General features: G+C 40.0%; 4 protein-coding genes across 4 annotated transcripts; 3 read left to right on the forward strand and 1 right to left on the reverse strand.

The window, feature by feature from the left end:
* Positions 1–1,466: 1,466 nt before the first annotated feature.
* FOMMEDRAFT_25198 (kinase-like protein) lies at positions 1,467–3,367 on the forward strand (the record flags this gene model as incomplete). The annotated part of the gene is made up of 9 exons (XM_007261868.1): positions 1,467–1,655; positions 1,725–1,807; positions 2,169–2,225; positions 2,285–2,368; positions 2,426–2,551; positions 2,609–2,702; positions 2,745–2,832; positions 2,887–2,969; positions 3,029–3,367. 9 exons carry the CDS (start codon positions 1,467–1,469, stop codon positions 3,365–3,367), a joined length of 1,143 nt encoding a protein of 380 aa, XP_007261930.1.
* A 1,279-nt stretch (positions 3,368–4,646) lies between these two features.
* FOMMEDRAFT_25199 (kinase-like protein) lies at positions 4,647–7,054 on the forward strand (the record flags this gene model as incomplete). The annotated part of the gene is made up of 16 exons (XM_007261869.1): positions 4,647–4,695; positions 4,781–4,827; positions 4,954–5,027; positions 5,100–5,163; positions 5,197–5,238; positions 5,265–5,272; positions 5,332–5,343; positions 5,426–5,630; positions 5,714–5,896; positions 5,956–6,085; positions 6,204–6,225; positions 6,291–6,374; positions 6,429–6,554; positions 6,606–6,672; positions 6,881–6,957; positions 7,039–7,054. 16 exons carry the CDS (start codon positions 4,647–4,649, stop codon positions 7,052–7,054), a joined length of 1,206 nt encoding a protein of 401 aa, XP_007261931.1.
* A 1,084-nt stretch (positions 7,055–8,138) lies between these two features.
* On the forward strand, positions 8,139–10,288 carry FOMMEDRAFT_25200 (kinase-like protein; the record flags this gene model as incomplete). The annotated part of the gene is made up of 11 exons (XM_007261870.1): positions 8,139–8,181; positions 8,225–8,289; positions 8,510–8,596; positions 8,680–8,865; positions 8,992–9,059; positions 9,121–9,177; positions 9,391–9,516; positions 9,572–9,789; positions 9,842–9,918; positions 10,044–10,067; positions 10,163–10,288. 11 exons carry the CDS (start codon positions 8,139–8,141, stop codon positions 10,286–10,288), a joined length of 1,077 nt encoding a protein of 358 aa, XP_007261932.1.
* Positions 10,289–10,700: 412 nt separating this feature from the next.
* Positions 10,701–13,841, reverse strand: FOMMEDRAFT_101396 (uncharacterized protein). The gene is made up of 4 exons (XM_007261871.1): positions 13,125–13,841; positions 12,522–12,828; positions 12,378–12,452; positions 10,701–12,311 (listed from the first exon to the last, which is right to left on the reverse strand). The coding sequence occupies exons 1-4, from the start codon at positions 13,337–13,339 to the stop codon at positions 11,181–11,183; spliced, it is 1,728 nt and encodes a 575-aa protein (XP_007261933.1). The 5' UTR covers positions 13,340–13,841; the 3' UTR covers positions 10,701–11,180.
* Positions 13,842–25,574: the final 11,733 nt, after the last annotated feature.

A 25,574-nucleotide genomic window follows, 5' to 3' on the forward strand; every position in this document is an offset into this window, starting at 1 on the left:
CCTGTATACAGTACACTCAGATCCCTAGTTGGTAGGATAGTTGGAGCATGCCAGTGTGACAAGAGTCACAGTCTGTTCAAAGGAGTGCTTTTTGTGACATTTCCCTCATTTTTTCTTGCCTCTCTATTAATTTTTTGGGACACTCTATACCTGTACAATTTTTACATAGCATACTAATCATAGTCTAGAATGTATATAATAGAAAAAAACAAGAAAATTTTTGTATAAAAAATTATACAGAGGGTTCAAAAGGTTGTGTTTAAAGGACTAGTGAATGCCTGTATTTTCTAGACCTGGAACTGAACCTGATTAGACTAGACCTATTGTGACCTAGACCTCAGGTTTGGTCCTAGGGTCAACCTGGGTCTATTAGGTCCAGGACCAAACATTAGCAACTATACTTTAAATACTTTCATTTCTCATATAACTGTTAGTTCTTAGAATTAATAATACTTATAAATTTATAGAGGCAAAAACCTCTTATACTAATTTAGAGCCAATTCTACACTAAAACATAGAACAGTCAACAGTAGTCTTCAATGAGTGAGACAAGACAAGGAGTATGCAAGGAGAGATATTACATAATCAAGAGACTGGTGAAACTGCAAGTTTACATAATTCTTCTTATTACATTTTCACTTAATTATACTAGTATTTATTTATTTATTTATGTTTATTCTCTATATATTTTCTTGTTGATATACTCACAATAATTACTAGATTAAATAATACACGTTGTTTTTCATGTAATTACAAAATGTGTGATAAGACCTACAGAAGTACAAAAATTATAGAGGTGGAGGTATGGTCATCCGCGGTTACTGCGGTATCCGTGGGAAAATTCATCCGCGGATGGCTTATCCGCGGATAGTTAGTGCGGATAACGGTGGCGGATACCACACCAGTCCCTATACAAGCCTAAGACGGAAGTACTTTGCATGCATGACTGCGGCTTACTGTGGTACACATGAATACTACCTTTGCTAACGTGGCCTGTGTGCACAGTTCGGAGTAGTTGTGGGGGACGGGATGTTCACAATCCGAATATCGCTTACACACTCTACACAGGAGCACAGGGGCTTCTCAACACTGGCAGCTGCTCAACAGAACCGTTCAGCGCCTTCCACGATACCCAATTCTGTAATAATAATAAAATACACGGAGAATTCCCCTGTATGAGTTATTATCCTTCACAAATGCAGCACAGCCGGGATGACAGTATTGATGCGGAATGGTTGCACATGCAAAGGATCAATGACAGCACGAGTATTCGGTCTAGATGCTGTTTGTTTCTGCAAGATTTCGGCATGATCGGCAAAGTTAGGAAAGCAGCCATCATGAGCAATGTAATTCGCAGGAGTAAATACAAACAAACACATAAGAGGACAGCACAGGGAACAAAGTGGTACCTCATCGCATTCTACGTTCACCACAACAGGAGTCAATATCTGAGCAGCTAAATCAAGATGAGTATTTCCACTCAAATAGCCGAAGCAGCCGTGATCAGTGACTTGAATGTCATCAAATTACGAGAGGGTTCGACTGCGAAGTTCGATAACGAATGGACAAAGGAGAACCTGACCTTAACAGTGTTACCTCCGCCTGACAAAGATACTGTCCAGCCACTGCAAACAGGGGCAGTTGGTCTTGTGTATGTAAGTACAAGTTAACGTTAGCCTTTTCTCTAAAGAAAGTCACACCAATATTTACTCTATCTTGTATAGAGAGTTGTACATGAGGGTATTAAAGGGAAAATCAAGGAGTACGATGGACAAGCCGAGTTTGCAGCAAAGATTATACCTAAAAGGTACAATATAGAAGGTAGACAACTGAAAAAAGAAGAAATACAAGTTACAAAAAATAAATCAATAAAAGAAGCTTATAACTTAATGGAACTCAGTCATAGAAATCCTCATATTGTATAGGTTTAATTACTTTCATATTTTGTTTAAAATATCTAATAGACAATTGGCAGCTAAACTGTTATGGTGTATTCGAGAATAATGACTATTGGTGTCTTGTCACAGAGTATGCTGAGTATGGAGACTTATTAAGTCTTTTCTTAAAAGAAAACAAGTACTTTCCTGAGGCAAGACTTGCATATTATACTAGGTATACATTTTAAAATTAATAAATAATAAGTTAAGCAATTGATTTTTACTCTATAGACAGTTGTGTGAGGGGGTTGCTTTTCTGCATAGAGAATATGTTCATTTGGACATAAAGTTTGTGTAATAAATTTACAGTGCTAAAACATTACTAAATTAAAAACTATATTCAACAGACCTGACAATTTATTTATAATAAATAAGAAAAAACCTATCTACCTTTCACAAACCGAATTACTTGTTATTGGTGATTTACAATAGTAGGTTGTATGTTATAAAATAATAATATGTTTTATTCAATTATTTCATTATAATAGTTTATCTAGGAAAGATAGTACTGGGAAAGTATCAAGTGTAATTGGTACAGAAAACTATGTTGCTCCAGAGATTTTACTAGAATCTGGAACAGAATGTACTGATAAAGTAGATATGTGGTCAATTGGGTCAGTTAAATTTTTTATTTATTATAAGTAAATTTGATAATTACATACTTTTTTCAGAGTAACAACATTTGGCCTTCTATTTAATGCAATGCTCTATCCAACTATCGGAGAAAAATGGGGAATTCCAAAGGAACACAGGCCAGGAACTATTGTAAAATTAATAACAGATAATCATTATGAATATACAGCACAGCTACAGAAAACACTTATAATTGATTATTTCATAGAACGAGAACAAAACAAACGTCTAGCTAAAGGTAGACCACGAGTGTCTTTCAAAGGTAGGATGGGGCCTGTACTATCCAAAAGGATACATTTAATTATTCATCTGCTAGCAATTGATTTTGTAAGACAATGCTTACAACGAGACCCGAGTAGAAGAATATCTGCAAAAGATGCACTAACACAACCCATAAGCGTAAGTCATTGTACATTTAAAATAATAGGTACAACTGTGTAATGTTAGAAAACGCTTAGTGGTTGTACAAAGAAAGTATAGAAGAGGCTATAAGGCATGATTTTGAAGTAAAAGGTACATGGAGAAAAGCTACTGGAAAGGTTATGGCACGAAAAGCAAAAAGGGATATTGAGAAAAAACATGCTCATTCCTGGCACAGTAGAATGCAGTCAGGATCATCTAGCCAAGATGGATCTGCAGGGAAAAAGAGTAATAAAAACGCAGATGGTGAACACCAAGATAAGCATATCTCACCTGCCCAAAAGCAACTGGAAGGGATCCTACAAGGAAGCCTAGAACGACATGGAAGTAAAAAGAGAAGTTCGACAGATACAAGTGGATCATGCGTGTCCATGTAGATGATAGCAAACAGTGTACAAATGAAAAGCTGGCTTTACAGGTTGTACATAAAAATACTACTTTTAAAGTCAGAGAAAAGAGGGAGGCATATAAAGAGCCGTTCACAATAGAGACTGTAAATAGGATATCGATACAATAATGAATCAAGCGCGTTCTGATTGTGTGTGATACACGTTCGAACTTCACTGTAGACTCTTCCGTGTCCGACTCTGTATAACTTTCGTTGCACTACTTTTACCGGCTGCCTTGGACTTTGCTCTATTTATCCTTAGTCTCACTCCCTTCAACCCAAGCTCCTCAGCCTATCTCAAAACGTTCCTAATCAGCACTTTCTGGGACCCGTCTAGCAGCAGGGCCCCATCATCACTTCCCGTATGTCACCCTAGCAGCTTGACAGGACACAGTTCTTGCAGAGGATTGCTACGAAGAATTCGTCATATTCCTCATTTACGTACCTTTCATATCACACTATTAATATTATGTTGAATTACACCACGTCCACTATTTTCTGTGACAGTTCTTGTGAGCTTCCCTTCAGATTTCTAGAAGATAAGATCGAGCCATGAACGACTAGAGAATACATACTATCGTTCGACAGGCATTGGCATATACGAAAGTAATCGTGACACATCTGTACAGTGTGTGGGGACCAATACGCACGCTCATCCACCCATGTCTGATCACTAAGTTGCTTTGTAGTTGAGCAGCAATTCCGACCTCCATCAACACTATAGACACTCAACGAATAGACTTTACGGACATTCCGTTATAGGCCCAAATATGAAGCGCACATGTCGTTCATAGCTTCCTGCAGAAATGGTATCATACGAATGATACCGGCTGGTGTACTGTCCGATCGAATGCATTTCTCCGTACACTCTACAGCTTTGCATGCATGAGGTTAGTGGATTCTGTGCGAGATCAGCCAGTGCTAACGGATTCTGTTATACAGAGAGCTAGTCGAGAACCATGATAAGCAGGCAACTTCTGAATTTCCATTCATATTGACTAATGTCTTCACTTCCTGGAAAGCAACATAGCAAACTAAATCAATCAAGAGAAATGAGACACAAGCTCGAAAGGAGAATAAGTAAATTGGGACTCACTATATAAGATGTCATATCACAAACCATTTGCCATGGTCTGCAAACTCAACAACAGTCGCACTTTGCATATACACTGCCCTTGTCTTAGCATCATGAATGTCTCAACCTGGCTTTCCATCAGAAGGCTTCTTTTCAACACGTTTGCTCTTGTGGGATTAATGGCTTTTAAGGCATGTATAAGAAAGCCAAGCTTATGCGACGCGCATCGCTCCAACGAGTCTGTAGGTAAACGATAACCTGTTAGACGTACATTGGGGCCAACGGTATTAAGGAGCTACTTGAGCTAGTTTTCCCAAGACTGTGCAGGTCTAGAGTTTGGGACGAATAGTCCCAGCATAAGGATATTGTTGCATGTGTGTGAAGGACATAAGTCAGAGTCAGTCAGGTACTGTTACAGTAAATAACCGTGTTGTCCTGCGTTGCATTTGCGATCTAGAGTCGTTCTAGTGACGTAGTCTTTCTTTCCGATCACTGCCTAGGCCATTGTGGAGTCAAGGGTTCTGTTAATGGCGGATGTCAGACCAACTCAGACGCAACTAACAGTCACTGGCTGGTAAGTTGAGAATGTGGGAGAGTCTGCAACTCTGGCAGGGACGTGTTTTATATCATATCATGTGATGAACAGTCAATTGGATCGACGAATAAGTAAGCGGGTGGCAGGATCCAGCCATGCGTCGGTTTCACTGTTTGTAAGTGAATATTTCCTTACAACATTTTTTGAGACTTTGCAAGCCGACAACCAATCATTGCAAACATCCATCCTGGTCCGTAATATACCTGCTTTTTTCAGCAAGGTCCGTAAGTTCAGTACATAATCAGCAAATTTAATTGATGAAAAATAAAATTTGCGTATAAAGCTACGGCCTCAGGTGGGTGATGGACAACAGAGAAGTGACATCACTGTCCTTGAACGCATCTTTCATTCATCGGTGGTTACGAACGTCATCTCAGGAGAGGTGCAGTGATGAGTACACCTAGCCAGCAAGCACTAGTATTACCAAGAATAGACAAATTAAAGGCAATTAAATTAAATGATGGTGTGAAAGGGGAGTTACGTGCTCTATTGGAGACAGAGAATCTGTGCTTGAACGTACTTCCTCCCCCCCATGAATCACAGAAAGTGCCCGTGGGAAAGGGAAAGTCTTCATTCATATTCGTACGCCACTCCCACTTATTCTCTGGGACGATTCTGCAAGACATCCTAATACACTTGTTTTGTGCTGTTGCTTTGTGCTGTAGCTAGTAGATCATGCTGGTATCAAAGAAACAGGTGTCCAGGGAAAGCTTGCAGCCAAGCTCATCCCAAGATACACTTTTCCTGGGGGTGGTTCTTTGAATAGCAAACAACAGAAGCACACAAAAGAGTTTGCACAGAAAGAAGCCAAATATCTGATGGAACTGAGCCACGAGCATCCACATATTGTATGTTGTTTTACCCTCCCATTCGACACGCGTGGCTCACATTAAGGCGTGCATGCCAGTTATACTGCTACGGTCTATTTGTGAACCCTGTATATTGGGTCATTCTCACCGAATATGCTGAACAAGGCGACGTCTTTAACTACTATACAGGATACAGGGCAACACATAATGACAACTGCCCTGCCGAAAGTATAATAGCATCACACATTAGGTCATTTATTTGGATACATTATTTCATATTAATTTTCTAATTGGCTCGGAATTCATAGACAATCGTGCTTGGCACTTGATTATATTCACTGTAAAGGATTTATACACCGAGACATAAAGTGAGTAGAGTGCTATTCAACAATACGGCTCAATTTCCTCTTTGTTGATTATACAACTTCTACAGATCTGAGAATATGCTAAGAACATCTAAAGCAACTCCTGATTTCACTTCACTGCAAGGAATAACCGTTCTCGGTGATTTTGGATTGTAAGTCGTTTCTCTCTGAGTCGGCCTTGAAAGCTTATTAATTATATATATTAGTATGGTTAAGAAAGATTCTAAAGGGAAAGCAGAAGGTTTTGTTGGGTCAACAGGATTTTATGCTCCAGAGTTGCTACTGAATAGTAATAAACCATACTCAGACAAAGTAGATATGTGGGCTATAGGGTAAGAAACTAAATTATTTCTGTGTATTTAGTGATTCTTATTATTGTTTAGAGTTATAACATACACCTTTCTAGCAAAATGCAATTTTCTTAATGATGTTAGGTACTTTCTTGACAAGGTTAAGCATAAACATAAGGAAATAGAAAGTTATGATATTGATAACTTAAGTGAAACACAAATAGCATACATAATTGGCTCAAGTGAATATTGGATCTATAGTCTCTTATATTCTGAAGATTCAGACTGGCTAACTGAGATATCTAATGAAGGTTGGCTTTATCCTCTTCCTTTTGAGACATTGGTTAATATGTTGTATTTTTAAATAGGAAAAGACTTTATTTACAAATGCTTGCATCCAGATCCAACTAAAAGAATTTCTGCAAGAAGAGCACTTCTTCACCCAGTATGTTTGTATTGTTTCAACATAAGCAACTAAACATTTTTACTTACTATAATATTTAGTGGTTAAACAATGAATATGTAGAAAGAAGTCCCTTTGAAGTACAATATCAGACAACTAATAAAGAAGTTGACAGTAGTAAGACAGGTGAGAAATTAATAGATATAATACTTTCTTAAAATATTAATTAGCTATTAGAATCCAGTCAAGATGAGAAAGAACATAAAAGGAAAGACAGCCATAGTCAAACAGATAGACCATCTTCCAGTTCTACTACAAGTAATAATAGAAAGGATAAGCATGAACATAGACAAAACAGTACAAAACATCATTCTTCACTGACTATACAAGGTAAGAAGAAATAATGAAGGGCTTTGTCTTTCAAGGTGCCACCATCTAAGGCAGCTATTAATAAGTGTGAAAGAACGAGATAACAGTAGTTTACAAAGATTTAGTAATAGAACAGATAAAAAATAGAATAATGAACAGAATTCAATAATGTAGATTTGCACTTTGTGCAATCTCAATTTGATTGATTAATGTACATATTGTGCACAAATCTTTCTAAGAAACACAATCTTCTTGTATTTGCTCAAGACTTTCAGACAAGATAATAACCAATGAGTTTGATGAGACAAGTCGAAGAAATATTCTGAAGGTCAGTATTAATCTAGGCTTCATGTAATAAGCACAGTCAATCAGTGCTTTACAAAGCCCAGATTGGCTGGACTTTGACGACGGCTTCAGAGGTTGATATTTATCGAGTTGAGACGGATCCAGGTAGCAAGAAGAGAAAGATATACTAGTAAGGAGCTGCGATTGTTACAATGTTGACATTGAAAATAAGAGCGAAATAGTATAGGGCAGTGAGGAGGGGGATTAAATCTCAAAAAGAGCACATAAAATAGACTGTAGAGTAGTGAGTCACGGTTGTTAGCAATATGCTAAGAGATTGGAACAGTAGGAGCTGCCGGAGGAAAAGCTAGGACGGAGAGAGCACGGTCAGAGATACACAGCAACAACAATACTCTATAGGGGATTACAAGGGTAGACAAAGCAAGGTTCACAACCTTATATACATCCTGATCGCGCAAAATCCAACTTACGTGAAGAACAAGTTTCTTTAAATATAGTAGTAATCCCTGTGTTAATGCAGCGTATCTGTTCACAGTTCAAATAACAACATGTGTGTACTGACTAAGTTCTCTGTCCTCTGCTTCCTGCAAGGTCCATGGCCAATTACTCGGCCTGCAAAATAAGCTTGGTGTAGAACGCAATTTGTGCATATTTAGAAGCGGGCAAGAAGCAGTCACGACGTCAACTACAACTAGCAAAGTAACCTTGCACTAGAAGCACATTTTGCGTATTTAAAGGAAAAGCAGAGTCAACTGCCGTTCAGCACATCTTTCACACTTAAGGTGATTAAGAACAACATCACAGAAGACGTACAACAATGAGTACCTCTAGTCAACCGTCATTAGTATTACCTAGAATAGATAAACTGAAACCAATCACTTTAAATACTAACCTCACTGGGAAGCTCTACGACCTGTAGAATACAGAGAATTGCTTGAACGTACTTGCCCCCCCTGGAAGATCAGAGAAAGTGCCTCTGGGAACGGGAAAGTCGTCATTCATATTCGTATGTTGCTCTTTCATCAACTCCGAGAAGATACTACAATGAGTTTGATCCGATATGCTGATACTCCATTCCACATGCTGTAGTTAGTAGAACACGCGGGTATCAAAGCAGAAATAGGCGGTGAAGGAAAATTTGCGGCCAAGCTGGTTCCCAGATACAGTAAACGTGACGGTGGAAGCTTAAGTGTCAAAGAACAACAAAATACAAAAGCTTTTGTACAGCAGGAAGCTAATCACTTGATGAAACTCAGCCGTGAGAATCCACATATTGTACGTCTCTTCCTCCTTCTACTAGTACACGAAGGGAGCTTCTAACACCAAGAGATACATACTAGCTATACTGCTATGGCCTATTTCAAGCTCCTGTATACTGGGTCATAATTACTGAATATGCAGAACAGGGAGACGTCTTTAACTACTTTCGGGCATATAATGCAAAACATGGCAAATATCCTGATGAACACGTACTTGCTTCATGCGGTTATTCCTTATTATGTAACGTTCTAATCGGCTTCGATTTTGTAGACAATCGTGCCTGGTGCTCGCTCATATTCATCCGAAATACATACATCGGGACGTGAAGTGAGTAGACTATTATTTAACGACACACTCCAATTCCATTTTTTTTATTGATTACGCGATTTTCTACAGAGCTGAGAATATGCTTATAACATTCAAAGCAACTCCTTCTTACACATCAACTAAACAAATAATTGTTCTCGGTGATTTTGGATTGTAAACTGGCTCTCTCCTATATAGTTTACTAAGAAATCTCACTAATTGAGTCTATATTAGTCTAGCTAAGAAAGGGTCAAACGGAAAGGCAAGTGGTGTTCGTGGATCAGACGGATATTATGCTCCAGAACTGTTGCTTCATCCTGAGGATCCGTTCACAGACAAAGTAGACATGTGGTCTATAGGGTGATTTAACAACTTTCGAATTGATTTCTATTTAGCTACTGACCCTTTTTCTTAGAGTTACTACATATACTTTCCTAGCAGGGTGTGACTTTCTTGCCAATGTCAAGTATTTCCTCAATAAGGACAGACCCAAACACAAGGGAATGGAACGCTACAACTTTGATGCTTTCAATGAGACACAATTAGCAAGTATAATTGGCAGAGATAAATATTGGATTTATACTCTTTTGCATTCTGAAGATTCTGACTGGTTGAAAGGGATATCTTCTGATGGTAAGCTTTATTCTTTTCCATTATATTCTTGTTTATTTATATTGTTTAATAGGGCTAGACTTTATGTACCAATGCCTAAAACCAGATCCAAAAGAAAGAATGTCTGCAATAGATGCACTTAAACATCCTGTAAGTTTATAAAGATTAATACAGTAAATCACTATTTTTAATTATAATAAACAACTAGTGGCTAAACAGTGCACACATAGAAAGAAGTCCTTTTGAACAAGAGCTCCTAGCTACAATTAATACAGTTCAAAGTGCTAGTAGTAATACAGGTAAGTAGTAACTAAAGTAAAGAATAAATATTTTAGACAACTAACCAACCAACCAACCAACCAACCAACCAACCAACAAACAAACAAACAATTAGAATCTAGCCAAGATGAAACTAAGAAAGGTAAAGGAAAACAGAAAGCTTCTGGAAAGTCAAGTTCAGGCAAACATAGAGCTTCAAGCAGTAGTACAAAGGGTACAGCTTATGGAAGTCAAAAACTGACTATACAGCCTAAGAAACGTGACAGTATGTCAAATTCTTAGAAGGCAGCATTCTGGCATTGTCCTTGGTTAGAAAAAGGAATAGAATAAAGGAAAATGATAGACAATAAATTATAGAGATAAAATAGTAGTTGATTTAATATAAAATAGAACAATAGATGAAGATGGAACTTTTAAACAATAGATTGTTATCTCACTACGTCACTAAGCTCGATTCTTTATTGTACAAGAACTCAACAGCCTACGTGTCCACACTAGTACTTACTACCTTTTCACGTTGGCTGTCCGAGTCTGAAACTGAAAAGGTAAGAAGGAAACAATGATTCATTTCCGTTTATCAATATCAAACCAAATATCAACTCCCACTTTGAATACGAAAACTCAATAAGAAGAGTACTCTACAAGACAGGGTTGCTAATGTAAGTAAGTAAACTTCCAAAAAACCGAAAGAAAAAATCAAACACAGTGATGGCAACACGAAGTTGATGTGATAGGTCTTTGTGGAAAAATATCGAAATATTGAATATTTATTGGATGAGTTTGGGCTACGGATAATTTGGTTTGAGCATATCGAAGATCATGTAAGAATTAAAGAAGAAGATGAGAAAGGCCTAGGGAGAGTTGAGGAAGACAAGATAGGTTAACCGGGGGGTATTACAACACATTAAGAGAGCAAAACACAATGGACGAAACTGACGATGAGCAGCGAGGAGACCAAGGACTAAGATGGGAGACCAAGACAGGAGACCAAGAACGACGAGAGCAAGATGTAGGATAGATAACAAGAATGACGACGACAAAGGGAGACGTGAATTGGCCAGGCGACATAAGGTGATCAAGCGAGGACGGCAAACCGATAAACAGCACAAGGCACGGGGGACGTCTCTCACATCTTACAAATCCGAAACCCAAACAGCCAACTTCCCCTCCATCCGTCCCTTCGCCATCTCCCTAACAGTCTCAACAGCCAACTCAAAATCCGAATCATCCCTCAACGTCACCTTCCCCCCATCCTCATCCAAAAACTTCATTCCCAACTCCTCCACCCCTCTCCCAAACTTCCCCGCTACCTTCTCTCTAAACTCTTCCCATGGGGTTTCAGGTGAGAGCGTCATACCACGCACGTCATCTTGGTAATGTAGCTTGACTCGAATCTTTGTGAGTTCGTAGATGATGGGTTCGTCGTATTCTCCTGAGACGTATCCTTCTTCTTCTTCTTCGTAGGGTGACATTGGTCGACCTCGAGTCGATCCAGGTCCTCCACCTCCACCACCGATAGTAGGTCGGCGGGTGGGCTTCCTCCGAAGACTCGCACCTGAAGAAGAGAACGACCCATAAGCAGACGGTGCACGCGTACTCGGCGCTCTCGAAGGTGTATTCGCCGGGTTGGCGTTATTCCTAGCCCATGCTGCTACGCGCTGCTGAGGTGCAGCAGGTGGCATAGGCATAGGAGGAGGAGCGTCGTCGGCGTACCCGCCGATGTAGTCGTCGTATATCTCTGTGATGCGCATCGGCCCTCCATTACCGGTACCATTGCCATCGTTCTTCTCGGGTGGAGGAGGGGGAGCGGAGCTAGTAGGCGACCTTTGCTGACCCATACCCATACCGTTCTTTCGTACGCTGAGCGCACGTGTTGGGCCGGACCCACCAGGAGGAGACATCGGCGACCTCGCACTCGTCGTCAAACTTCTCTGCAACCCTCCTCCTCCTCCACCCATACCTCCATCGCGACCATTCGGACTATTAGGATTGACATTCTGCTGTTGCGAACGATCCGCAACAGGCAACACCGTCCTAGACCTCATCAACCCCGCAGGCCTCGTATCATCCACCGTCACGCGTGGCGGAGGTACAGTCTGACTTCTACTCAAATTACCTAGCCCCGCCGCACTTTCCAAAGAGTCGAAAGAGCTGAGGGAGTTGTCGGGGATAGGTGCACCTGTCCCTGTGAACCCACGTGCCTTTCGAGCGACGCCTGTGAATTCGGTGTATGCTTCGTCGACGCTGTCTGTTGCGATTAATTTCTATTCCGAGCGACGAAGGTTAGATTAGGTGTGAAGAGAGGACAAGGAAGGGGGAATGAGACGTACAGCTTTGCCCATGTAATCCTTCGTCCTCGTGTTCTTGAGTTTGTTCTCCGATGGTCGGTATAACACTCCCACAGGCTACGAAAACACAAAACCCATCAACATCAACATCCGACCAAACTCACTCGCAAATAACCTGATACTCACAATACTAAAAACCGTATACCCCTCCCCCCTATCCGCAATAGCATCATCAATAACATTATGCTCATCAGTCGCCTTCTCCCCCCTCGCATCCTGCATATCCATCAACCCAGCATCAACATTCCCCAAATAAATCTGACTTAACCCCTTATTAAACAACACCTCCGCCGAAAACAACTTGAATTTAAGACCGAGTTGCTCGTAGTTGATAGCTTGGTTCCCACGAAGGTAGAGAAGCGCTTCTTCGAAGTCGCGGAGAGAGAGGTCGTATCGACCTAGAAGGAAGTTGGAGACGCCGCATTGGAAGTAGCTATAGCGATATGGAAATGGTAAGGGAATTGTTAGTTAGAAAGGTGATTATGTTTGGGTTGTAATGTTACGTAAGATGAGATGAGATGAGATGAAATTTCTCCCGTCTCGCGGTGCGCAGTTTCGGAGGAACTGGACGACGACGGCATGGAAGCCACCAGGCAATGCGGCCGCCGTCGACCCTCGACGATCATTCATCGCCCGTACTCCCTCCCCTCCATCTTCACCAATCCATCTTGGCACGCACGAGACGGAGACAATGAAACCAGAAGAGAGAAGAGAGAAAGAGAAACTCACGCAACAGCCAAATACTGATCCAACCCCGTCGCAGCATTAAACTGCTCCACAGCAGCCTCATGTTCACCAAGCGTAGCGTAAATCAACCCCATATTAGTGAGGATCTTGGAAGAGTCAGCGATCCGGCTGAAGAGGTCGAGAGCCTTTTCGAAATCTTCTTCGTCGTAGGCCTTGAGCGCTGAGGCCCATGTCTCGAGTTCGGCTTTGAGGGACATATCGCGAGGGAAGATGTGTGTTAAGCGTTATGCGTTATGTGTGGTTGATTGTGGTGAGGTGAGAGAGAGATGGTAGAGTACAAAAGAGTACAACAAGGGGAGATTTAATGTAAAGTTGTGTGTGTGCGTGGTGTTCCGTGAGGCGTGCCGGACGCGGAACAGAAATAGGAAGCAAGCCGAGTTGGTTGGGAAAGAGAGAGAGTCGTGCTTCTCTCTGGCGAGGGTAAGAGAGAGGACTTTAAGCCGACCAAACGGACTGCGAGAATGCCCGTGAGTTGGTTAGGTTAGCGCGTGGAGCGTGGGGGTGTGTGTCGGTCGGTCGATCGTATTTCCTTGGCGTATTCAAATCCGAAATCCAAATCCGAAATAATAAAAAAGGAAGAGTTGCGTCTATGAAATGCGAATGCGTATATGCAGCGAATAAAAGGGGAATAAAGAATGAAGCAAGCACCGGGCTCTCAGTTAAAGAAAGTGAGGGAGGGAAGACGAAAGGAAGACGACGACGGGGGGAGGTAGAGCAGTGCACGAGAGTTACCCTGGCGTTATAAGAATGAGTGGGTGTGGCAACCGACCCTGACGCCTAGCGACACCGTCGATCGATGCACACACGGCCCCGGCTGTAGCCGTGTGAATAATTCACTCTCTATTGTTGCGCGCGTCAATATTATCTCTTCATCGTAAAATCGTAAATGAATTTCCGAATCTAGGTGTGGTGGCGCTGACAGAATGGCAACGGTGTTAATGTTACGACGTGCATCACCATCGCATTCTCACGTCGTCGCCCTCCCTCTTTGACTGCGTGACTGCGCGACTCCGCCACGTCTCGCTTGCTGGCGTCTAGAGCTCTGTGTCTCTGGCTGGAATGACACGCGTTTCTCCTGGAAGTCAAAGCCAATTTTACTATCACCAGTGTCATTGACATGTCTCGTCATCTTCGTTTCTTTCTCGAAGCTCAAGCCACTACCACACATGTAATAAGAATAACATGCATTTCCACATATTCCCGACATTACGATGTTATCTCCCTACACAACAAACAGAGCTCACACCGCGCCGCGTCGCCGTTCCTCCTCCCAATATCATTATTATCACCACCCAACATCACTATGCAGTTCAGTCGCAACATCATGAATACATGATGCACAGCTCTGACGCCAGTCGGTTATCCACTCGGTTGCGCCGCGTCTACTCAAGTACCTTCCTACTTCCCGCGGATCCGACTTCCTGATTTCCTGATTTCCTGATTTCCTGATTTCCCCCTTCTCTGGATCTCCCCCCCCCCCGTCGCATTGTGATTCTTGATCTTGCTTTTCCCTGAGATGAAGATGAATTCTGAAGAACTGAATGTCCGTTGCACCTCGCCGCGCTGCGCCAGGCACTCTCAATGTTGTTGTTAAGTATACCAGATGGGATTTCTTTTCTTTTCTTTTCGGAGCCCTCTTACAGCTTGACGGCTTGACGACCACCTGAGGTCAACACTCGCCACCTTGCCGCCTCGTGCTAGTCCTTGTAGCACTTGTTACAGCCAACACGATCAACTTGCCTCGCTTCTCTACTCTTGAATTCTCATCATCATCACTTCCAACACTACACAAGTTCTCCTACTTCCTGCAGATCCTCGTCCCTCCTTCTGTGAATCTCTCTCTTGGATCCTGCTTTTCTCAATTTATATTCCTTTGATACTTCAGGCTCGCCACACCAGGCACTCAGTGTTATAATCACAGATGAGCACAACTCGCCACCCCGCTCAGCTTATCTTCATTCATTGTTGTAGCCGACAACACGATTAATTCAGCATTGCTTCACTCGAACTCCCCGCATCATCACCACACCACTTGAGGACACGTCTGGTCAGGCAAGTGTCTCATCTGTCTTCCAGAGTCCCTTCTAGCTGTCTGTGTTTCTTGTTTCACCCGACCCGGTCTTCTCAGCGTACGTCACGCATAAATAAGGATTGACACTCCACGCAGTGATACAGGTACACTCCATACCTGTCAATGACATGTGTACAGAACGGCACTCGCAAGCGTCCGACGCCACGACCTCACGGACTATCATTGTAACTCTCCCGACGATCATCTGGGAGCTGCTCCATCCCTCCATCCCACTCCTTGGGCCTTGATGTTACCCAAACAAGTCATCTGTCAACGTTTCTTACTACAGAGAACTCCTACGGGCCCGTGCTGAGATTGCTGTGTAATATCAAACATCGCAATTTATATATGTGTAAATCTCTGTGTAATTTGCATACCAACACTTCTATTTATACTTCCCGAATTTCGAAATTCACGGGCTTGACAGGATACATGCTGATGATATGTACGTACAATGATCCAATACATTATTAATTTCGAGGCTGCTAGGTAATATTGATACTGATAGTTATGTGTGTTCAAGGCAACAATGTTAATAAATACATTTTATATTACATTAAGACACATTATATTGACTAAAATTTGGAAAGTCAGCCTTAATTTGTACATATAATCTGTATGCCAGTATTTATACTATATTTATGCCTCTTGAAATTCGAAATCCATAAGCCTTAGCAAGGTACATAGTTACACTAATATGACATTGATACTAATACTGGTTGTATTAGCAACAGTATAGAGGACCTGGAGGCTCAGCAGGGGGACCCAAGCTACAACTATCCTATACAACAGAAAGGTCAGGATGCAAGTACTAGAACAGATGTAGAACTTGTAAATCAGTCAGACAGAGAGAGTAGGACAAGTGTAGAGTATATAGAGTGAGTCTAATCTAAGAGTACAGGACTATCTAGAGTAGACAAGATCAAGACTATTAGACCAGTCTGATCTTGTACATGTATATATACTAAACTACACAAGAGTACTTAGGGAAGGATAAGCTATAAAGAATGAAGAATGAAAAGGTCAAAGATATACAAACAAAGAATGAAGGAATGAAAGAGTAAGGAGTAAGAGACCTTAGAATAAACAAAGAATAAAAGGGTAGACAAAGGAAAGGAACAACAAGGTAGAAAGGAATAGTAGTATAAGGGTTCTGCACCCTTCTATACTGGAACTCAGGACTTCTGTCCCTCAGGAGTACTGTCTATAGACTATATACATACTGACTCTTACTACTACCCTTCCTTACTTCATCATTCCATTCCTTTAACCACCCCTTCATTCTTTGTTCATTCTATAGTCTCTTACCCTTTGTCCATCCCTTCATTCTTTATACCTTTATCTTTGACATTCCTTTCTTTCATTCTTTATAGTTTATCATTCTTAGTAGCTCATACTCTCTGAGTACTCTTATGTAGTTTAGTATATATAGGTGTACAAGATGAGACTGGTCCTGTAGTCTTGATCTTGTCTACTCTAGGTAGTCCTGTACTTTTAGGCTCACTCTATATACTCTACTCTTGTCTCACTCTCTCTCTCTACCTGTTCTGCAAGTTCTGACTATGTTCTAGTGCTTACATTCTGTATTTCTGTTGTGTAGGATAGTTGTAGCCTGGGTCCCCTCACTGAGCCTTCAGGTCCCCTCTACACTGTTACTAACAAGTTCTGTCAGTTCTGTTACCTTCCATCCTAGAACTTAGGACTTCTATCCCTCAAGTGTTTAGTATATAGACTATATACAGGCTGATTCACACAGTAACCCAGAACTGAAGGTATGAGAGTAGAGAACTGTAACATTACCCCTCCTCTAAAACCAATCATCCTGATTGGTGAACATTAGGCTTGGTTAGTAGCTTGAGTATAGGTCAGAATGGTAGGGTTTGGAAATCTGTGAGGCAGAGTTGATACAGAGTACCTGGATAAAGTCAATAGAAGTCTTGGATTGTCTTAGCAGTATAGGTAAGATTCTCAGCAGGTTCTCAAGTGTGTTCTTCAACTAAGTATCCTTTCTAGTAGATAAGGAACTTGAGCTTTCCACACACTAGCTTAGCATTTACTATATACTCTACTTTGTATTCTGGTTCAGAACCAATGAGTTCTAGTAGAGGTAGTAGGAGTCTTTGTTACAAAGGAAAACCTGGATTATAGTACTAAGACAGTAGAACCTTGTTGAACACTGAGTGTATACACTTTTATGTTGCTAGAAGTTGGAGTTTGTAGACAGAGGCACTAACCTTCTTTTTAATAACAAAGGGTCTGAAGTACTTATTGTCCAACTTCTTTATTAGGCAATCTATAGTCAGGTTAGTAGCTTCTAGTATAACTTTGTCACTAGACTGGTAATCCTTGGCTACAGACCTCTTCTAATTATAGTTCTACTTCATAACCTGTGCTACCTTTTCTAAAAGAGCTTGTGTGTCCTCCCTGGTTTTGTGTATCTGTTCTACAAAGTCTGTTACAGATTCAGAACTACTGTTCTGGTTCAGAACTATTCTCTAGTACAGATGTCTCCTATAATTAAGGAAGAACAGGGACTGTCCTGTTATAGAGTGTTACTAGTTATTGTACACAAATTCTGCCAGAGCTAGCCATTCAGACCAATCTGATTACTAATGATTGATGAACATCTAAAGGTAGAGCTCAATCTCCTGATTGACTTGCTCAGTTTGACTGTCAGTCTGTAGGTAATATACAGTAGAAGGGTTCCCTTGAATTCTGAGAAGCACATACAAGTCCTGTATGAATTTCAACTCAAATTGTAGTCTACAATTGTGAATAAGCTTCTAAGGGAGTCTGTACAACCAGAAGACATGATCCTAATAGATACACACTATGTCTTTAGAAGTGAGTTCTGTTCAGGTCAGAACTGTGTAGACTTGCTTAGAGAATTAGTTAACAATCACACAGATAGTATTGTAACTCTAAGACTTGGGTAGCTTACTAATCAGGTCTACTGAGACTTCTTCCTAAGAGTGATCCAGGATCTAATGTGAATGTAAGAGAGCCCAAACTCTTGTCTAGTAGGCCTTAGTCTGTTAGCACATATTGTAACTAGTCACATACTTTAGGATTTCCCTCTGTATTCTAGACTACTAGTAGTTCTAAGTAATGAGTTCCTGTGTTTTGTGTTAGCCTAGATGTTCTACAGTTGGATTGTTGTGATGAGCTTAGACAATGTCCTCCTACAGCTTCTAATCCTTTAGAATGTTGAGAGGCAAGGTTTTGGTGGGCTTGTTCCCTCTAGTGTTGTTGTAGGCTCTAGTCAAAACTCTCCTTTATTCCAAATAGGAAAGAACTAACTACATGAAGAAAGTGATTATGTAATCCAAAGAATTAATAAAATCAAGAAGATCTGATAGTAACTAAAATCAGAACTCTTCACCTCCCCAAGCTTTAAATAGTAACTGTCCTCAGTCACTTGCTTTAAGAAGCAATAATGAAGGGTAAGTATAAGGAGTGTAGGTAAGAATAAAAGGTATTAATCAAAGTAAGATAAAGAAACAAAGAGTGTGAGTCTCAAGTAAGAATGAGTGTCCATAAAAGAAAGGGGTATAAGGGAATGTTAGAGTAAAGAGAATGTAACCTGTACTAAGGCTAAAGGCTTGCTAGACCAATCCTCTCCAACTCCAACATAGATGGTAGTAGTAGTAAGTAGTAGGTTTCATCTAACAGCTGCTCAGGTCTCAACCTGACACTTCTGGTTCTGATCTACTAGGTCTGTCAAGGTCAAAATCTGATTACTATCCTTAAAATCCTTTGTCTCACACTCAGTTAACATGAAGAACAGCCTCCTAATTATTATGTTGAACATTGTGTCCTTCACTATATGAACTAGCATCACTATTAATATTCTACCTACTAACACCTTAAGTCTTAGAATGACACCTTCAATTGTAATTGATCCTGCATTTGCTAGCCTGAGGTTTGTCTACACTTGCTCCTTTAGTACTCCTAAGCATTTCCAAACATCTTTGTATATCATGTTTATAACAGCTCCCTGGTCTAGTAAGCTCTCAGTCTCTAATTCATCATTCAGCTTTACTGTTACTAGCCTAACTAGTACACTTCCAGCCTTATTGTTACTGACTAGGGTGCCTATCTAATGCTCCCTCACTCAACACTACTCTGATCTGACAGCTTCTAATGTCCTCCTGTATAATCTGCTTATACTTAGTATTCTTGCTAGACTTGACTGATTCTTATTGTCTTGACACTTGATCCTTGTAGATACACTTCCAACCTTGTTCATCTAGCTTACTACTACCCTTTATAACAGTCTCTACTACTTATCTATTACACTATTCTCCCTTGTCCTTGCTGGTACACTTCCAGCCTTGTTTACCACACTTACTCCTCTGCTCTACTCTTGTTCTTGTTCTCTAGCTTGAATCCAACTCAATCTGACATAATCTACTACTTTCCTGTACAATCTACTCATTCTTAGCTCTACTACTAGGCTTGACTGTACTTTGTTATCCTTACATACAATGCTTGTACCTGTATACTAATCTTCTCTACTGTTAGTCCTTGCTTCCTTACTTGTCTCTTCCTCCTCTACCTTTACAGGTCTACTTCCAGCCTTGTTTAGCATTTTGTCACACATCTGAGTTGTCCTCATAAACTTAGCTGTATACTAGCACTCAAGCTCTGGAGCTATTGTAAACAACTTGTAGTGTGTCAACATGACAACACTGTCTATTATCTAGTCTAAAACTTACTTAATAATCTTGCTTGACTCAGTACTTTACTTCAGTCTGACTTTGACTGACTTTGTGTTAGCCTTCATAGTTCTTACCTCCTCTCTTTGTCTCTTTACATTCCTCAAGTGTTCCTCTAACCTTATTACCTCTGTATCCAAATCTGCTCTAAGAACAGCTTTGTGCTTTTCTCCCTTACTTACATTCAACCTATCTTTTGCTTCATCAATTGTGCCTACTATAAACACAGGCTTGTCTTTGTAGTATTAGTTTATGTGCTCCTTCAATGTTGCTCCCTCTACACTGGCTAGTATGAATGCTCTACTCATTAACACAATCTTCTGCCCCAACCTTATACACTTCCCCCTCTGAGTGTACTTGCTCACAGTCTTACAGTCATGTACAAAATGTCCTTACTTTCTGTAAAAGTTGCAAGTCCTCTCATACTTTAGGTTGGATTTTACAGAATTAGCAGATTGGTTAGTTTTGTATGCTTGATTCATTAGTATCTTCCTAGACTTGCTTACTTTGTTGACCTAGGCTTGTAACTCTTCAAGCTTCCTCACAATCTTTACATACTTGTCTCCTACTTCTTTCTCTAGCTTCTCCTTTAGTAATGTTACTATCTAGTCTTAGCCTGCCTCTGTCTGCCCTGCTAGAAGAATGTGGTCTGCTAGCCTGACTATATTGGCAAATTTGAACAGCTTGCTTACATCCTTGTCTACATAGAGAATCTCCAGTTGTTGTGTCAGGTTTGTCCTTAGTGTCCCTCTGATCCCTCTCTAGAACTTACAGTCTAACTTGTATACTAACATCTTCTCTTACTCCTTCAAGTACTCTACTTACACCTAGAACTTACAATAGTAGTGGCCAAACTCTGTCTGTACTGTCATTTCCTTCTTACTCTACACATTGACTAGTCATGTAATATTGGCTCTTGTATAGTGTTAACTATTAATCAGCTCTGGATAGAGCTTTCTGATCTCCTCTTTTACAATACTCTAATCACACACTCCTTTCTTCTTCAACTCAGGCACAGTAGCCTACAAACTGCTACAGCTCATTACTGTATAATACATTACTTACTTGTACATCCACTCAGTGTCCTTCTGGAAGTTGGCAGCTAACATCTTAATGTCTTTAAAGAACTGTAGAAGTTTCTCAAGCTTACTACTATTAAAGTATGGTGCTTCTCTTGATCCTCTTCTCAGCAGCCACATTATTATGCTTCTTGTATGTCAAAACAGTTGGTTCAATTCAAAACAAGTGTAGTAAGGCCCTTAAGGCCAAGATTAAGACAAAAACAACCTAGACACTTTAGAACAGAGGCACTACCCCTTACAGTAGGCTCTAAAATGAGAGGCAAGGTTTTGGTGGGCTTGTTCCCTCTAGTATTGTTGTAGACTCTAGTCAAAACTCTCCTTTATTCTAAATAGGAAAGAACTAACTATATGAAGAAAGTGATTATGTAATCCAAAGAATTAATAAAATCAAGAAGATCTGATAGTAACTAAAATCAGAACTCTTTAATGTACAGTCAGCCTTCCTAGTAAACCTATCCATCCTTATCCTCCTTCTAATCCTTAGCCTGCTTCTTTAGTTACTTTACTACAACCTAGTCCTGTGTGTGTCTCAGAGCTTACTGTATACAGGTGATAAAGTCAACATCCTTGGATTTGAGTTGGATCTCTTGGATTGTCTCAGACACAAAACAGGAATTGTCTAAGAGAACAAGATTTTTGTTATTATTCTCCCTCCTTTTATAACTTACTTGTCTTAAGAGTAAATTAGCTTTTATCATTTGTGTTCTGAGTTTGTGAGTCAGTATAAAGTCATAGTCCTACAGTTCTAACATCTAGCAGGCTTAGTAGTGGTTGAGCTTCTGAGGCACTCAGAAGTACTAGAGATTAAGGTAATCACTCTAAATCTTAAACTTCTGTACAGTACTAAGAAGATATTAACACTACTCCTTCAGGGAACAGACAATTGTAAGGAGCTCCTTGTCATAGATAGAGTAGTTCTGTTCTGTTACAGAGAGGGATTCTAATTGGAACACTATCAGACACTACTTTCTGTCAATGAACTAGGACAGTACTACTCTATTTGCAAAGTTGGAAGAGTTAGCTTTGACTCAGAACTTGTCTATAACTGTTAGAACTACTAATACAGGCTTACTAGTAATGGCCTGCTTTAGGGACTTGAACACAGACTACTACTAATCCTCCTATTACTAAGGAACATCTTTACTGGTAAGATTGTAAAGGGGCTAGGTAATAGTACTGAAGCCTTGAATAAAGTATTAGTAGTAGTTTGTAAACCTAAGGAATACTTGAACCTGTTTCAGGTTCTGAGGTTGTAGCTAGTTCTAAACTACAGTTACCTTTACCAGATCCATACAGACCTCTCCTCTACTGATTACAAAGCTTAGATAATCTACTGACTCCTGTGTAAAAGAGTACTTTACTTTTTAGAGGAACAGTTTATTATCTTAGAGCTGTTGTAGAACTACTCAGATTAGTCAGTAATAGTACTTAACTGTCTGGGTGAAGATCAGAATGTTGTCTAGATACACACTAACATACTCTGAGTCAATCAGATCTGTGAGGATGTGATTCATGAATGACTAGAATGTTATAAGCAAGTTGGTTAGTCTGAAGAACATTACAGTTGGTTTGTACAATCTGTGATTAGTTTAGAATGTAGTCTTCTACTCATCTCTGTCTCAGATCCAAATATTATTGTATCCCTATCAAACATCCAACTTAGTAAAAACTCTGAATGTATGTGTCTTATTAATGAGCTCCTGAATCAGGGGGAGTAGGTACTTGTTTTTGATAGTACTCTCATTAAGACAATAATAATCCTAGACTGGGCAGAGCTTTCTATCTTTCTTTTTGACAAAGAAGAAAGGGGAGGCTATAGAGGACTTTAAGGGTTGGATCCAGCTGTTCTGAAGATTTTCTTAAAGGAACTTGTTGAGTACCTCCTGCTTGTCTCTGTTGAGTAGGTAGACCTTACAATCCTTAGGTTGGAAACCCTTAGTCAATTCAATTACATAGTCCTAGAGACAGTGTTTAGGAAGCTGGTCAAAGTCCTCTTTACTAAAGACTTCAGGGAACTCTTAGACAAAATCTAGCAGGCTAGGTCTATGTACATTCTAGAGTAGAGTTGTTCTGAGAGGGTTCTAGACTGGTTCTGTCTTGAACATTCTTCAGATTGACTCTGTTCTGCCTTGACTAGAATATGTATTCACATATCTATCCTAGTTGAAGAAGAACAACTGGTCACCTTTATCAGAACTGTTAGTAATATTGAAAGTGTCTGTATCTACTTAGAACAGTAGTGTAAGGTAGCTGTAAGACTTGGGACACTGATCAAATGCAAGTGTCTACTCTAACTAGTCAATAGTAGGATTGTAAGCCTTGAGCCATTTGAATCTAATGAAGACATCTGTCTTTCTAAGGTTGGTGACTCTGAACTTAATACTTTCCTCATAATCCTAAATGGTCATCTGTAGTTGGACAAACTTAGTAATCCAACCATTCTAGTTTAGGGTTCTGTCCACATTGTATACTAGGATTAGAAGTGGAACACATTAAGTAGGGAGGTAGTGTTCCTACACAAAGGCCTTATTAATGTATGAACTTGTGTATCTACTGTCTACTAGAGTTATTATTCAGATCTAGGGGGATCCTAAGAAGGGAGCTAAGAGGACAGGGACCTAGAGCTGGTGCTCAGAATGTTCTTAGATAAACTACTACTTGTTCTAAAGGGAATGTACAGCTTGTACAGCCTTGTTGTCTAAGAGAGTGAGTATATACACTAACATTTCCTTATTAACCTCTCTCTTTCAACAAGGACAGACTCATGTCCTCAGCTGTGAACTTAGCTGAGGCTATCCCTGCTTAATACTATGAACAAACTACTAAGTAGTAAATAGGGCTAGGTAGTGTTCTAAATGTTCTAAGATCTTAGAACACAGAAGTAGTAGGTTGGATTGTACAGATTTAGACTTGGATGAAGTGTAAAGAGAAGAATCAAAAGAATCAGGAGAAATAGGAGAACTATCTACTTTTGTTTTCAACTTTTTTCTTTCTAATAAATAATTTTGTTAATTTATTTTTTCTACTTTTTCTACTTTTTCTACTTTATTTACTTCTAATCCTACAGTGTCTATTGAATCAAAAGTAGTTATTAAAAAATCTGAGTCATAGCTCTTTAGTACTGTATTTACTGTTAGGCCTCCACAAAATCCTAGAGTATGTAGTCAGGGTCTGAGAGTTCTAAGGTGACTTCCAGATTTGCAGAAAAGGCTTCTTACTACAAATCCTACTCATTACTCATTATTACTCTAATGACCTGACAAATGTACTGTTACTTCTACAGACAGTCCTTAATTTAGTGCCCTGACTTTCTGTAGGCAAAGTATGCTCCTTACTTTTAGGCTTCTCTAATGTCCATCAGAACAGATTGATCACAAATTATGAGCAGATCAATCTGAGGGCTCAGAACTGTTAGAGCTAGACACATGTGTAAGTGTTCTGTACAGACTTGACACATTTAGGCTGTAGCTTAGTCAAAGGAAATGGTGTATGTCTTCTACTCAGTGTAAGTGACCAGTTCTAGCATTATTCTGAGGATCTTATTAACCAGTTCTGGGTAAAGAGCTTTTTCAAGTATTCTAATGAGGACATTATTAAACCTAAGTACAAATCCTACCTTCTAGGCTAGGATATCAAACTCCTGAAAGAAGGCATTAGTAGAACATTTGCCCTGTCACAGAGACACAAGCTTGTTCTGTACATTGTGCTTCTTATTCAGATTAATAAAGGAAGTACAGAGCTGTCTCATGAATTCTGAATATGACTCATTGTTCTAAAGTCAGATCAGGCTTCCAATCTGATAGCCTTCAATCCAGTTCTAGGCCCAGGTGGCTGTATTACCTTCCTTTATGAAGGAGAGGACAAATAGGACACAATTGAGATCTAAGAATAGATCAGTTGAAGTAGTAGCTACATATAGTTTAACTTAGTACTAGAAGTCCTTAAAGTGCTACTCATTAAAGTCCAAAGAGTAGACTATATACACTTTCTTTCTAGAACAGGTTGTAACTTCTAGAACAATCAGAACAGGTTCTGAAAGGGCTGTAGGCACATGATTAGTAAAGGTCTCTTAGATAGAGGTCTACACATATTAAGCTAGTTCTGCTTGTAACTACTAATCTAGCAGGACAGTAGGGGTAACAGTTAGTGTAGAAGGGTCCATGTTTACACTACAAAGGAATTGGCACTAAACTAAAAGGGGTAATGAATAGAAGAAGGGTGACAAAAGTTTAAAAGGGTTTAGAAAGTTTAAAATTTAAAAATGTAAAAGGGTTAGGATAAAGAAAAGAGATTAATACAATAGCAAGTACTAATGCTTGAAATGTAGGAGAGTTGTAGGGTGGTAATAAGTAGTCTTGATCTAATGTTAGCAACAGTATAGAGGGGACCCAAAGGCTCAGCAAGGGGACCCAGGCTACAACTATCCTACACAATAGAAATACAGAACACAAGTACTAGAACATAGTCAGAACTTGCAGAACAGGCAGAGAGAGAGAGTGAGACAAGAGTAGAGTATATAGAGTAAGCCTAAGAGTACAGGACTACCTAGAGTAGACAAGAT

The sequence above is a fragment of the Fomitiporia mediterranea genome (genome assembly GCF_000271605.1).
Source record: "Fomitiporia mediterranea MF3/22 unplaced genomic scaffold FOMMEscaffold_1, whole genome shotgun sequence".
Lineage (NCBI taxonomy): Eukaryota > Fungi > Basidiomycota > Agaricomycetes > Hymenochaetales > Hymenochaetaceae > Fomitiporia > Fomitiporia mediterranea.